The sequence below is a fragment of the Adiantum capillus-veneris genome, chromosome 5 (assembly GCF_014529385.1).
Source record: "Adiantum capillus-veneris isolate H3 chromosome 5, ASM1452938v2, whole genome shotgun sequence".
Lineage (NCBI taxonomy): Eukaryota > Viridiplantae > Streptophyta > Polypodiopsida > Polypodiales > Pteridaceae > Adiantum > Adiantum capillus-veneris.
In genome coordinates this window covers 44,304,786-44,318,716 of record NC_140935.1, presented here as the reverse complement: position 1 = coordinate 44,318,716, position 13,931 = coordinate 44,304,786, and the positions used below count along the sequence as shown (strand labels likewise).

Below are 13,931 nucleotides of genomic sequence, written 5' to 3'. Positions count from 1 at the left end.
AAACCCTTCCTAATCTGTTTACCACTTTGATACTTGCCTATAATAATTTCTGCCGTTTCCTCCATTGCATGTCGGAAGATCTTCCACGTCTCTTCAATGTCACAAGGCATGTTCCGGGCAAACAGTAAGCTATCTAAGAGACTAGCATAGTCCTCTTTCTTCGTGAGTTGCATTTTGTATGACCAATTCGGTATATTCATTGTGTTGACAATAGGCATGCTGGGCATGTGTAGGCATATATGGATTGGTGTATGGTCTGAGGTTGGTAGCCTGCTACCCACTTCAAAACTATGGACCAAGTCCAATGCATCGTATCTCACCAAGGCATAATCATTTGTACTCCTCCCATGATTTGCCGTGTAGCAAGTGTATGATCCAGAGTGTACGAACTTATCCGCACCATTCATGGCTACAAGCTGCATTGAGTTCATCATACTTATCATGGCTGACCCGTGTGCATTCATGATGTTATGACTTGAACACCTATCCCACATAGAACCAAGTATAAGTTCCCCATTCTTATCCGCAGGGTGAAAGTGAATGGTCTGTCAATTGTACCTGTGTGTTTCCAATCCGGGCATTCAAATCCCCACCAAGAAGAACAACTGCTCCCTCTTGTGCATAGATTGCAATGTCTGTGCATAGGTCAACAAAGGGGTCATTTTTGGATAGCTGGTTTGTGTCATAAAAAGGTGACTCTCGATGCGGGATATAGCATCGTGCGACAAAGATCAATCCTTTTGATGAGCAAACCTTAACCCATATATAGCGCTTATGGTCATCAATCTTGCATACCTCAACCATCTTTTGAAGCTCTTCCTTATACATTACAGCTATACCTCCTTGTCCTCGCATTTTGGTACCATTCCACCATACGGAGTGCTTGATATATCCACTAATATCCGGCAGGTTTGTGTTTTGTTCCCATGTTTCCAATAGAACGAGTATGTCAGCTTGTGGTAGAATATCCACCAGCCCTTCTCCCTTATGCCATGGGAAACCTCTACAATTCCAACTTGTAACCTGTATGGTTGTGATCCCATGGGTCGTGTGCCCCTATGCATTTTTAGGCGGTGATGCTGGTTTTTTCTCCTTGAGACGTTCCTCATATGCTTTCCTTCTTGCTGCCTGTTGTGTCGGTGTACATAGTACTGAGTGCCTTTCAAGTAGAAGCATGCAGTTTCCAAAATTATGGCCCTTTTGCGAGCATCCAACATTATGCATACAATTGCCCTATGAGCATCAGTCTTCTTCTGGCCCACTCTATGTGCCCCATATACCCCTGCATCTTGCATATCAAGCTTTTCTGCTAACAAGGTGGTAACATCTACGTTCAATGACATGACCGTTTCCCCCTCAGGTTCTGGCATGCCTCCTATCACAATGTTTTGGGATCTTTTCTCCCTTTCCTTTTATTCGGTAGAATCCTCATGCGTATACGTACTCTCATACGTATACATCTCTCCTGTCTTGTGTCCCATGGTCCTCTCTTGTTTCACTATCTGTGCCCAAGATGGAGGAGACCCCTCAGGTGCATCGGTTACATTATTGGTGAACTGTGTTGTGTGACTTCCTTGTTCCAACACTTGAGTTTGCAGCGTTTTTAGGGTGTCTTCTTGTTGCTGAAGCTTCAGAGCCTGCAGTGCAATGGTATAATCCAACTCTTGGTTGCGTAGTGTCAGGTTTTTGATGTCTTCATTTTGACGTGAAATCACCTCATTCTGTTGTCGTACCTGTTCTTGGATAGACAATAGTAGTCCCTAGATGTCCTGTGTAGAGAGTGCGTGCCCCGAACCAAAATGCGTATTGTAGGTATACTTGCTTCCTTGGACGCGGTTGAAGCTACCGTGCACGGGGTCTTCAGGACAATCCCAATCTCTAAACCAATTGTGGATAATAGCGGGAGTACTCTCTCTTGAGGCTAGGGAAGCACGCTGAAGCAAATCTACTTCCTCGACAAGAACAAGGTCGAAACCATGGCGCCATTGTTGAAATTAGCCTTGACTGCATGGATGGGTAGTGGGCTCATCGAAATGACCTTGGAAGCTATCTGATGAGTCTCAAACTCGATCTGATAGTAGCCACGTCCAAGGAGTTGTATGTCAATGACCTTTCCCACTTCTGCGAGAAGGCGGGCTTGTCGGAGGGCGTGCACCTCTCCTCTATTGGGTCAGGTACTGATAATCTTGCAGATGACGGAGGTGGCGTGAAGTCGCTCCACCTCTGTTGCAAGGCTCGCTTGCTATGTCGTCGAGAGAGCAAATCGGATGGTCGGCTCCATTGGGTCGGGCTTCGGGGGCTTTGGAGAGTCCCTCTGAGGCGGAGCAGTAGCCTCCATCTGTGTCTGCTACTATTGAGAGGGTGTCGAAGTGCCGACCAATGGAGGCAGGCACAACGAAGAGGGAGAGGCATGCCCATGTTGGTATGGCACATGATCACACTCTAGTTTACCGACCCATAGTTCACCCCTAGTTCACCTTTAGTTCACCCCTAGTTCACTAGATTCTCTAACAGCTGAGATTAAAGCCACTTCACCCCCCCAAATTTGGACCCTAGATTCCCTCTGAGCCATATGTCCGTGCTATATAGTGACGTGGGGGTGGGGGCCCTTCATCAGAAGCAGCGAGCCCGTTAACAGGTCGGATAGACAAGAGTCTTAAAACCGTGTATATGTGGAATAATTCAAAATCTTTTTTGGGGACAAACACGAGTCTTAGTACCGTATTGTTGTGAGAGAGTTTTATGTATTCGATGTTTACATTAGTACATTTGTGACTGTTGTATCTGGGACATTTTAGAAATCTGTAAGAGATTGGCGAGTTTTGGATGTGATGACTAAGAAGATCACTATTTTGGAATATGAAGAGACCTAAAAAGGATGAGATGACTATTCTGTGCTCGAACAGAAGCAGAGAGCACATTAACAAGTCGGATAGACAAGAGTCTTAGAACCCTATGTATGTGGAAAAGTCCAAAATCTTGTGTGGGGATAGACACAAGTCTTAGTACCGTATAGTTGTAAAAGAGCTGTCTGTATTCAATGTTTACAGGAATGCATTTGTGACTGTTGTATTTGTGGCATTTTTATTGGCATTGGCATGGCATTTGTGAAGATTTTATCTAACTCTCTTGGATCAAGAGTTCTGGCCTAGATGAGATAAATTAGATTAGTGGTTTTAGTGCGTCAAGAAATTCGTGAGAGATTTGTGAGTTCTAGAAGTGATGACTAAGAAGATTACTATTCTGGAATATCACGAGACTTAAACAAGATGAGATGACTAAGAAGATCACTATTCTGGAATATCAAGAGATCTAAAAAGGATGAGATGACTAGATAGAATTTGAATGTGGATTTGTATTGTGGATGCATGCTAGAGAATGTACTGTCTAGTGGGGATGGTCATTGCTGTGTGTGGAGGAAGTCAATGTCTGCTCAAGCATTGGATTTCTTTTTATAGGCGTAATCGGGGGCAATTACCTTTTTCTAAGTGGGATTTTCGGTTTGAGGGAGGACGGGTTTGAGGGGTGGTGGGGAGGATGCGGTATCTCACAACTTGATGACATGGCATGACCTTGGACTGGACCTGAAGAGAGGAGGTAGAGTCGATCGAAATTGACACCGGATCAAATGACTTAAATCTTCCCTGAAGAGACCATAAACTGTAGCAAGATTTGCATTGCAAAATCCCGACGAAAATGCCTCCATTGACAGGGCGACTGTATGAATGGGTTGACGTGGTAGCTTTTGAATTCAAAACGGAAAGCAGTTGACTTTTGTTGGGCCAGCAACGTCTTATCACAGAGTTATTGGGGCACCGGTTTTCAATAGCAATTGCCTTAGGCCACAAAGCCTATAAGTAAGGTCTTGTGGGAGCTTTGGGATATCAATTGTGGACCAAGCTCTCCTCGACAACTGTATCAGAGAGAGAGATCAATCAATAAAGTACTGCAAGGGGAGCCTAGTTAGGGGCCAATGCATCTAGAAGTGAAATGTTGCCACTTTGTGTGGTCTTATCTCAATTGTGACGTTCTATTTCAGTTCAAATGAGTGAAGTGTTTAAGGCTCTGTTCCAGTTGTTATTTTCTGTTGGCAAGTGGTGCCCTTGATTTGTTACAAAATGGGATGAGGTGGCAACTACTACTGGTTGTACAACTCGTACTGTAGCTCGATTTTTGTACCATAACGTTTTTTGCAGGTTTCATGTCCCCTGGAGATCAGTAATGACCAGGACGCCCATTTTTATCAATGAACTACTGTCTACCTTATTCAACAGATACTAGATCTTCCACCAATATCGTTGCTCGTATTACCCAAGAGCTAATTGTATGCAGAGAGCACATGAGAAACATATGGGGTTTGAGGAACGGAGTCAAGTTCGGCCCTAGACCGCCATTTCCCGTTCCCGTGTTTCTATGATTCGCACTCTACTAAATGTGCTCATGTTGTTTTGAGCGCCACTGAGCTTTTAGGAAATCCTTTAAGGCCACCACACAACATACTCCATTTCAGCTGGCTTGTGGTTTGGAGGCGATCGTGCCTTTTGAGTTTGATGTTAGTTCGCCACGAGTAGGGTCACTAGTGTGGACTCCCTAAGTGTCCCTCAAGCTACATATGCATATAGGCTAAAATGTCTACTGGAGACTAGGGTGAAGGCCTCTTTGGCACTCAATGCTGAACAAAACGAAAAGAATGGCATGATCGGCATATGTGACATAAGTGGATACATCCTAAATATATGGTCACATAAGTGGTAGAATATGTTGCACATCCTAAAAAATTAGGCCTTTTTTTCGAACCCAAGAAATTTATTTTTTCCCCTGTTTCAAGTTTGTTTTGAAACGTTTTGAGCATTTCGTGTCATCTTGTTTCAAGGGGAAGAAGTGCACTTTCATGTGAGATTGTAGATATATACATATAACACAACAAAATTAATTCCCTCTACCCACTCTCTTGCCCCTGCCCTACCTCTTGCCCCCGGCTCTCTCACTCACCCCCTCTCCCTTCTCCTCGTCCAGCAGTCCCCCTTGCCCCCCCATCCTCACACTTGCCCCATCCCTCACCCTTGCCCACTTACTCTCCTCCTTGCCAATGCTCTTCCGCTTAAGATGCACTCGCCCCTCAACTAGGTGACCCTTGCGGTGTTTCTTTATTATTCATCATCATAGATACAACTGACGAGGGCAAGGATTTGTAAGTTTGTGGGAACCTTGTCTTCTTCTGCTTCTTTTTTTGCTTGTAGAGTTTAGGCCCCTCGACCGGGATTTACAGGTTGGCTCAGTTCTCTAGTGGCTCGACACGTCAGCAGTTTGTGACAGAAACATCAATCAAACTCATCATCGGTTAACACATGAGACTTGTGACAATCGATATCTGATGAAGAAGATGCTGATTGAAGCTCTCATATGTGAAATTGAAATACCTATGCAATTGTATTGTAAGGCAAAAATATTGATCCGCCCAGTAACCGGTTTCGAGTTTCAAAACATTCCACATTCCTGCCCTGCCTTGACAATTACTTGAATTTCTGCAGTAATGCACTGTAAAGGGGCCTAGAACTTGCAGTGGACTTACTTTACTTTACTGAATCACGTTGTATCAAGCTCCACTTTGAATACATGATCAGTTGTTTTGTTGTTGACACTTATCCCAGAATCAGAGTTTCCGTAGGAAAGTTCCTAAGTATGTTCGATCCAAGGAGTGCTGCCACACCAAGGGGCATCTTTTCCATACATAATGGAGGCGAGGAAGACCCCTCAAAGGTGATGATTATGGATTTCATTAACATGCCTTCTTATGTGTATGTTCGTCTTCTTTCACATAATGGAGAAATTGACTATGCATGAGCCTGACAAGTTTTTATTGGCATAGCAGCCCTTGGATGATATCCCATTTGAATGTGCTCCTGTTGCTCTCATGGATCAGGTGTCTTCATTTTTAAATGTGAGTCTACATGATTTTCCCAGGTTAACATGATGCATTTATCTTGTTAGTGCTAAAAGTTTTCTGCAGGAAGCTCGGGAGGACTTGCGCCAATCCATGGCAGCAGATGCCAATACATTACACACTGAAGAGATGGCTGTTCATCATAACGGAGCAGCTGGAGGTGGTAGAGGATCAACATGTTTGGCGGATGGCTCTAGCGACTTCCAAAGAAAAATGGGTTCTCTTCGATTCTCAGAAACATCTTGCACAGAGTTCGAGCGATTTCAAGAAAATCTTGCCGCAACAGACAGTTCATGGATGTTATCAGGTACTTTGAAGTACTAGCTTCCTCAACTTTCCCCATAGAAAATTTGATCGGCATGGGTCCTCCTTTCTTTATTCCTTTTGATTGGCTTAACGTCTTCGAAAGGCCAAAGTGACCTATGCGACCAAAAAGTTACAAGAGTGGTGAATTTGATAGTGTTGAGTACTGAAAAGGACTCAATGGTAATAAAAAGAAGGGTACTTAAAACTGTAACATGCTAAACTGCTGCAAGTCAGCTAAGCAGCTAACTGGAATGTGTAGGGAATGAGTAATAAATGAGTGATACAATCTCAACGGAGGTGAGTAGATAATATGTGACCATCAAGTCATAAGATATCCATCATCAATCGTTGACACATCTCATCAATATCTCCATGGGTGGGTGGGTGGGGGAGAGAGAGAGAGAGAGAGAGAGAGAGAGAGAGAGAGAGAGAGAGAGAGAGAGAGAGAGAGAGAGAGAGAGAGAGAGAGAGAGAGAGAGAGAGATGTGCAAAAAGACTAGAACAAAAATACTACTACTACTAGAATACATCCGTCATCTGCACTGTATGGCTCGAATTCTTTGCTGTAGTCTCCGTCGATGTTGTGTAGCCCCTCTCCTCAATCGTGGCTGTCTGGATTTCCGTAGGTCCAGTGCTCAGTCGATGAGAGTGCCGGTAGTGGTTGAATAAGCGTGGGCCGAGCTCTCCAGTGATGGCTGCTCCTCTGGCTGTCCCATATCTACTGAAAAGAAATCTGTAATCCGTCTCTGGGACTGTCTCTCTCTAGCTCTCCCCAACAAATAGTCTATATATCTGTGTAACTCAAGTAGATACAGCCAAGCCATCTCTGATCCTCATAACTCATGACCCTAGAGGAAGGACCGAAACCCTCTCTGAATAAGCAGTGGAAACGGCCCTGAATCTCATAGTACACTTTGCAATGACAAATGTAATGTAGCTCTGTCTCTGGCTCTACCTGGCATAAGTTGTCTGTTGGTATCCCTCTGAATCTACCAGTCCCAATCTCCAGCTGATGCGAGGATGTGCGTATCTGACCAATGGCACACCGCAAACCATGAGACATACGTGTATCCATGTAGCTGGGTCGAATCACAAACCCATCTCCTCTGAGGTGGAGAAGATGCTCTCTATAGAAATCCATCTTCGTGCCCAACTCTTGTGGCGGCTTTATCCATGTCCTCCTGTTATCTCGCTGGATCAGGTCCTGACGAATGAGTCTAGTAATCTCCACCCGTGTAAGAGACATCGAGGGTGTCTGAAGAGAGTACTGGAAAGGGGGACAGTCTGTCCATGGTGAAGCCGTGCATTTGAAACCATGATGTCATCTGTGCATACCAGCATGAAGTGTCCCCCTTGAAGAGCTAACTATCTGGAAAACTCAAGGGCCAGTCTAGCATATCTGTCTCTAGTAGTATCCCACAAGTTGTGCACAAAAGAGACTGATCTCGTAAGTGACTCAATCTCCATAGGAGGGGCAGCTAGCTCTGCTCGAATGAAAGCGTGGGGTACGGAGGTGTTGGCTCTGATCAGTTGAGAGATCATAGATACCAAGGGCCTCTCCATACGTCTCCAACCATCTTGGCCTACAAAAGGTCCCCATATCTGCACCGCATACATCATAGCTCAGGCTACTAAAGTATCAAAGAGCCATAACTTTGTCCAAGGTTACACATCCTCTCCAAGCCTCCCAAGGCCACATAAGCTCTAGTCAGTCTAGTCTCTGCTGCTCTCCCCAAAGAAAACCTTGGTCCAGTGAAGACAACCCCAAGGTAAGTGTATGCATCTGTATAGTCTACAATCTCCTGATCATATGTGAGTCGGTGCTGATCTCCTGATCCACTGTGGTGTGGTGTTAAACACCACAACTTTGGTTTTACCAAGGTTTACAGACAATCCACTATCCTTGGTGCATACCCTCTGGTGAGTCAGATATCAACACAATATCATCAGCATATAACAACAATGGGATCGTCGTCCCTGCCAGCTGGGCACCTCTATCACCCTCTCTGTCAATGTAATCGGACACCTCATCAACATACATACCAAGTAGAGTAGGAGACAATGGGCAACCCTGTCTCAACCCAATGGTGGAGTGAACTAAATCAGATATCCCCTTTGAGGTGCGTACATATCCCATCACTGATTTGTATAGAGCCATAATCCCCACTATGGGCCACCCCATTTCCTGCAGTCTGCGCATCAATCGAGCTCGCAATACCATCTCAAATGCTTTGCGGAAATCCACAAAGCTACAATAATTCCGTCTCCCATGTGACTTGCCCTCCTCAATGATGGCTTTGAGTGTCAGAATAGGATCAAGAGTGGAGAAACCCCTCTTGAAACCGGCTTGGCCCTTTGCTCGTACACCCTCACCCTCTGCCCAATTACTCAACTGCTGCTCAAGAACGGATGCATACAACTGTGCCAATGTATGCCCAACCATAATAGTGCGGTAATTCCCAAGCTTTGTAGGATCACCTGCTTTGAAGATAGGCACAATAGTAGACAACCTCCAAGTCTTAGGTAACCCCTCACACAAGGCATGATCGAACAACATTGCAAGAACCTCTACAAGCATATCTCTAACATGTATAAAGTGCTCTGCTACTAGACCATCATGATCATATGCCCTACTGGCCCTCATCTTGTCAATGGCTCTCTTTGCCATCTCAGTGGAAAAGAAGGTGTTGGTAGGTGGGCATGGCTCTGTAGGATGTGGGAGGGGGTCCTGTCCAGGAACCGTGTATAACGATGAGACATACTAGCCCCACACATCAAGAGAAGTAATCATTGGGGGAGGGGAGTGCTCATGAAAGAATCGCCATGCCGCTCTTGAGTCTCTATTCAAGAACAACTGATACAAGTCTCGCTCCATCTAGGCCCTGCTGGTCCTCATCCTCTCAATGGCTCTGAGAGAGAGAGAGAGAAATGAAATGAAATGTTATAATAACGTCTTCAAAAGGCCAAAGTGACCTATGAGACCAGAAAGTTACAATGCGGTGTATCTGATACAAAGTCAGATTAACAAAATAAATTAAACTAGGATAACAAAATATAAATACGGCGGGATCCTAAACTAAGCATTACAATGTGAAGACAATATGGGAGGGGAGTAGAGATCCATCTTCATCAGCACTCTGGACGACGCAAGAGTATGGCTTGAATCCTTTGCCATAGTCTCCTTCGAAATTGTGTAGCTCCTCTCCTCCCTCGGGGTCGTCTAGATCTCCCTAGCTAAAATGCTCGGTCTATGAGAATGCCAGTAGTACAGGTAGACCTCTCCACCGTCGTTGGTTGCTCCTCTGTCTGTTCTTTTGGGTGTATAGTATCCAGTGTAAACAAATCTGTGATCTGTCTCTGGGGATGTCTTTCTTCAACTCTCCTCAGTAAGGTTTCTCTATGCTTGTGTATCTCAAGTAGATAAAGCCCAAGACATCTTTGATCCTCATAACTTATTACCCTAGATAGAGGTCCAAAACCTTCTCTGAATAGACAGTGAAAACGACCTCGTATCTCATAGTACACTGTGCAATGACATATGTAGTGTACTTCTGTCTCTGGCTCTAGATGGCATAAGCGGCATATTCTGTTATTTGCTGGTGTCCTTCTGAATCTGCCAGTCTCAATCTCGAGCCGATGTGAGGACGTGCGAAAGATGCGTGTCGATATAGCTAGGTCGAATCACAAACCCATCCCCCGTGAGGTGGAGAAGGTGCTCTCTATAGAAGGCCATCTTTGTGCCCAACTCTTGTAACGGCTCTATCCATGTCCTCCTCGTGTCTAGCTGGATCAAATCCTGACGAATGATCCATCTGAGCATACCATGATGCCATCTGAGCATACCACTATGATGTATCCCCATTAAGAGCTAATTGTCTGGACGACTCTAGAGCCACCCTGGCATATCTGTCTCTGGTTGTATCCCACAGACTGTGTACAAAGGAGACTGATCTGGTGAGCGCCTCGATCTCCACAGGGGGGGCAGCTAATTCCGCTCGAATGATATCATGCGGTACAGACATTGACTGTAATCAGCCGAGAGATCATAGATACCAGGGGCTTCTCCATACGCCTCCACCCATCCTGGCCTATACAAGGTCGCCAAACCTGCACCCCATATAACATAGTAAAGGCAACCAAAGTATCAAAGAGCCATAACTTTGTCCTAGGTTCCTGGAATTGAACTTGTGAACACATCCTCTCCATTCCTCCCAGAGCCGCACCGGGTCTAGTTAGTCTAGTCTCTGCTGCTCTTCTCAAAGAAAATCTTGGCACAGTGAAGACTACCCCAGGTAAGTGTATGCATTTGTATACTCCACAATCTCTTGACCATATTTGAAAGTAGGTACTGATCTCCTGACCCATTGCGGTGTGGTGTTAAACACCATAACCTTTGTTTTACCTAGGTTTACATCCAGTCCACTATCCTCTGCAAAACTGCGTAGTGCATCCAAATGTTGTTGCATACCTTCTCGTGAGTCAGATATCAGCACAATATCATCAACATAAAGCAACAATGGGATCCACGTCCCTGCCAGCCGGGCACCCCTGTCACCCTTTTTGTCAATGTAATCAGACACCTCATCAACATACATACCAAATAGAGTAGGAGACAATGGGCAACCCTGTTTCACTCCAATAGTAGAGTGAACTAAATCAGATACCGCTTCCGGGGTGTGTACATGTCCCGCCACTGATCTGTACAAAGCCATTATCCCCCAAATTACCTCTATGGGCACCCCCATCTCTTGTAGTCTGCGCATCAATCGAGCCCTTGGTACCATGTCAAATGCTTTGCGAAGATCCACAAAGCTACAATAGATCCGTCTCCCATGTGCTCTGCCCTCCTCAGTGACCCTTTGCTCGTACATCCTCGCCCTCTACCCATCTACTCAAGTGTTGCTCCAGAATAAATGCATACAATCGTGCCATTGTGTGTCCAACCATAATAGTGCGGTAATTCCCTGGCTCTGTAGGGTCACCAGCCTTGAGGATGGGCGCAATATTAGACAACCTCCAGGTCTCATGTAATCCCTCACACATGGCACGATTGAACAACACTGCGAGAACCTCCATCAGCATATCCTTGGCATGTATAAAGTGCTCCGCTACTAGACCGTCATGATCATATGCCTTCCCGGTCCTCATCCTGTAAAGAAAGTGCTTGTAGCTGGGCAAGACTTGGTAGGGTCAGGAAGGGGTTCCTGTCCCGGAACCGTATATAACAATGTCGCATATTGGCCCCACACATCAGGTGAAGTAATCACGGGGGGGGGGGGGGGGGGGGAGAAAGCTCATGGAAGAGTCGCCATGCCTCTCTTGAGTCCCTACTCAAGAAAATCTGATATACGTCTCGCTCCATCTGAGGTAGGTAAGCTCGCTTCTTCCGTCACACAAGGCGTCGGACAGCAATCCAAGACTGTCTGTAAGTGATGACTCCTAACAGAAGATCTCTCTGAAGCTGGGATTTCATCTCTCTACATTCCTCATCATACCAACTATTCTGGGGCATGCTCCCAGAATGTCGTCTCTTACCCGGCTGAGTGTGTGGGTGTGCCATTGATGCAGCCCCATGCAATGTCTTAGTCAGTAGTTTGGTGCACTCCTCCATTGAGAGGCTTGTACCATTTGTGCCAGCTGTGCCTTCCAATAGACGGTCACAGATCTCCTCTGTATAAACGAAATCAGTCTCTGGTGTAAATGTATAGCGGATGTGTGACCTGCCTCGTGGTGTCTGGGTTGTACTATACTGAAATTTAACGGACAGTGTCAAGAGAGCATGATCTACTGCTATGGCCACTGGCCTGGCTCCCACTGTGAAATCCTGAATGCACGGGACAAAGCTTGGTTGTGTGATAACATAATCCAGTGTACTTGCCCCATGTCTGTGTGGAAAGCATGTGAAACCGGCTGCTTCGGGAAATCGCTGTAAGCCATGAAGTGTGGCTAATCCATGTGTAGTCGTCATTTTCATGAGGTATCTTCCATATTCCGTCTGCTCTCTATCATCTGAGCATCTGTCCAGTCCAAGCTCACCCACATCCATCTCTCTGAGCATCTCATCTGAAGTGTCGTAGAAGACTGTCTGCGAGTTGCCCATTCGGGCATTAAAGTCCCCTAGGAGAATGATATCACCATCCCTAGAAAACTCCCATATGTCATCATCTAGAATAGAGAAAGGTGACTGCCCTCTGGATGCAGCGTACATGGATGTACTGGGAGGAAAGTAACATATGGCAATATATATATATCAACCTATGTCAGCTCTCAGTCTCACCCACATATATCTAGCATGATCATCTCTTCGTACAATATGTAGTAATGGTTGTAGTTCCTCTCTAAATAGCACTGCTGCTGCTCCTGAACCTGTGCTCCCATGCTCAGATCTCGCATTTGTCCTGTGAGCCGTCTCCCATCTGTAACCCATCACCTGTGGCATTACCTGTCCAGGGGCTTGATGAGTCTCTGAGAAGAATACAATATCTTGTCTCTGAAACTGTCCTAAAATGCACCCACGTCCAGTCCCATAGACCCATTACAATTCCCCGAGCCATCTTCAGTGTGGTCCCATAGGTCTCGCACCGTCATGCAATGCGTCGCTCTAAAATCACCACCCGTCCATCTCTGTAAAAGGCTATGTTTCCCTTCTCCCTTGCCGCTGTAATCTCTGGATTTACCTCTCTCATATGTGCGAGCTGTGAGAGAGTCAGGTCATCCCCAAGGAAAATACCTATCTTTTTGAGAGTAGGCCTCTTCTTCAAGAATTCCTTCTTCTCTTCCCCTCTGAAGACTCTCCCGTGCCATCACTTTTCTTACCTACCCTCCATGCCTTTGTGTGCAAAGGTTTCTCCATCCCCATCATGGATGTAAGGCTTGTGACCTCTTTCTCCACATTATTTATGTCCTTAAGCCCGGTCACTCTCACATGCAACGCTCGCATCCGCCTTCTTTGTTTCTTTTCGAGGGTCATGTTGATCAGCGTCGGTGTACGAGGAGTTTCTTGACCTTTCTCTTTCTTGGCGATCTCAATCCATTTTTCGGCCTCGTCCGCCTTTTTCTGTGTCCTTGTTATCATCTCCGCCCATGAAGATGTCTTTGCCACACTCAGTTTCTCTTTCTCTGTGATCATCCTTACTTGTTCCTTGATTTCCTTGATTTCATCTATTACCGAGGGCTGAAATTCCCCTTCCTCTAGCACACTGCTTACTCTTTCAGCAAGCTCCTGTTTAAGGGCAGAGACTTCATTTTTGAGTGTTCGTATCTCGGCGTTTGGGTTATTCTGTTTGAGGGCTGAGACTTCTTCTTTGATTGTGTGAATTTCTGCGTTAAGGCTCTCTTTCTCCTTCTTGCACTGTGCGCCTTCATTAAAGACCATTTGAAGGAGGTTGGCCTTCTCCTTCCACCATCCTTCCATCTTTGTTTTCCACTCCTTCTTTTCCCTCTCCATCTGCACCATCCGCTTGTTCGTGAGCATGAAGGTTGCCTTTGCTCGTGACTTGCAAACAGGTGAGACATTGACGGCTTCCGTGTCCTCTGCAGGGTCTTGTGCAGGGGAGATTGCTTCCATGTTTTGTCGTTCAAGAGATGTATCAGGCTCACTCACCATTTCGAACTCAGAATTTTTGCTGAATCTTGAGTGAATGATGTTGCCGCCTACGCGTGTGATGATACTGCCCGCGCG

General features: G+C 45.7%; 1 protein-coding gene across 5 annotated transcripts in view; it reads left to right on the top strand.

Annotated features, from left to right (window-relative positions):
• Positions 1-13,931, top strand: part of LOC147457218 (tRNA/rRNA methyltransferase (SpoU) family protein) — a 241,074-nt gene that overhangs the window by 131,452 nt on the left and 95,691 nt on the right. For all 5 annotated transcript variants that reach the window (XR_015188091.1, XR_015188090.1, XM_086512176.1 and 2 more), the window contains 3 exons: positions 5,652-5,760; positions 5,873-5,941; positions 6,011-6,251. Coding sequence is in view for 3 of the 5 variants with exons in the window: in XM_086512176.1 (XP_086368302.1) it covers positions 5,652-5,760; positions 5,873-5,941; positions 6,011-6,251 (419 nt within the window). In the remaining 2 variants the exon portion in view is untranslated. The remainder of the gene's footprint in view (positions 1-5,651; positions 5,761-5,872; positions 5,942-6,010; positions 6,252-13,931) is intronic.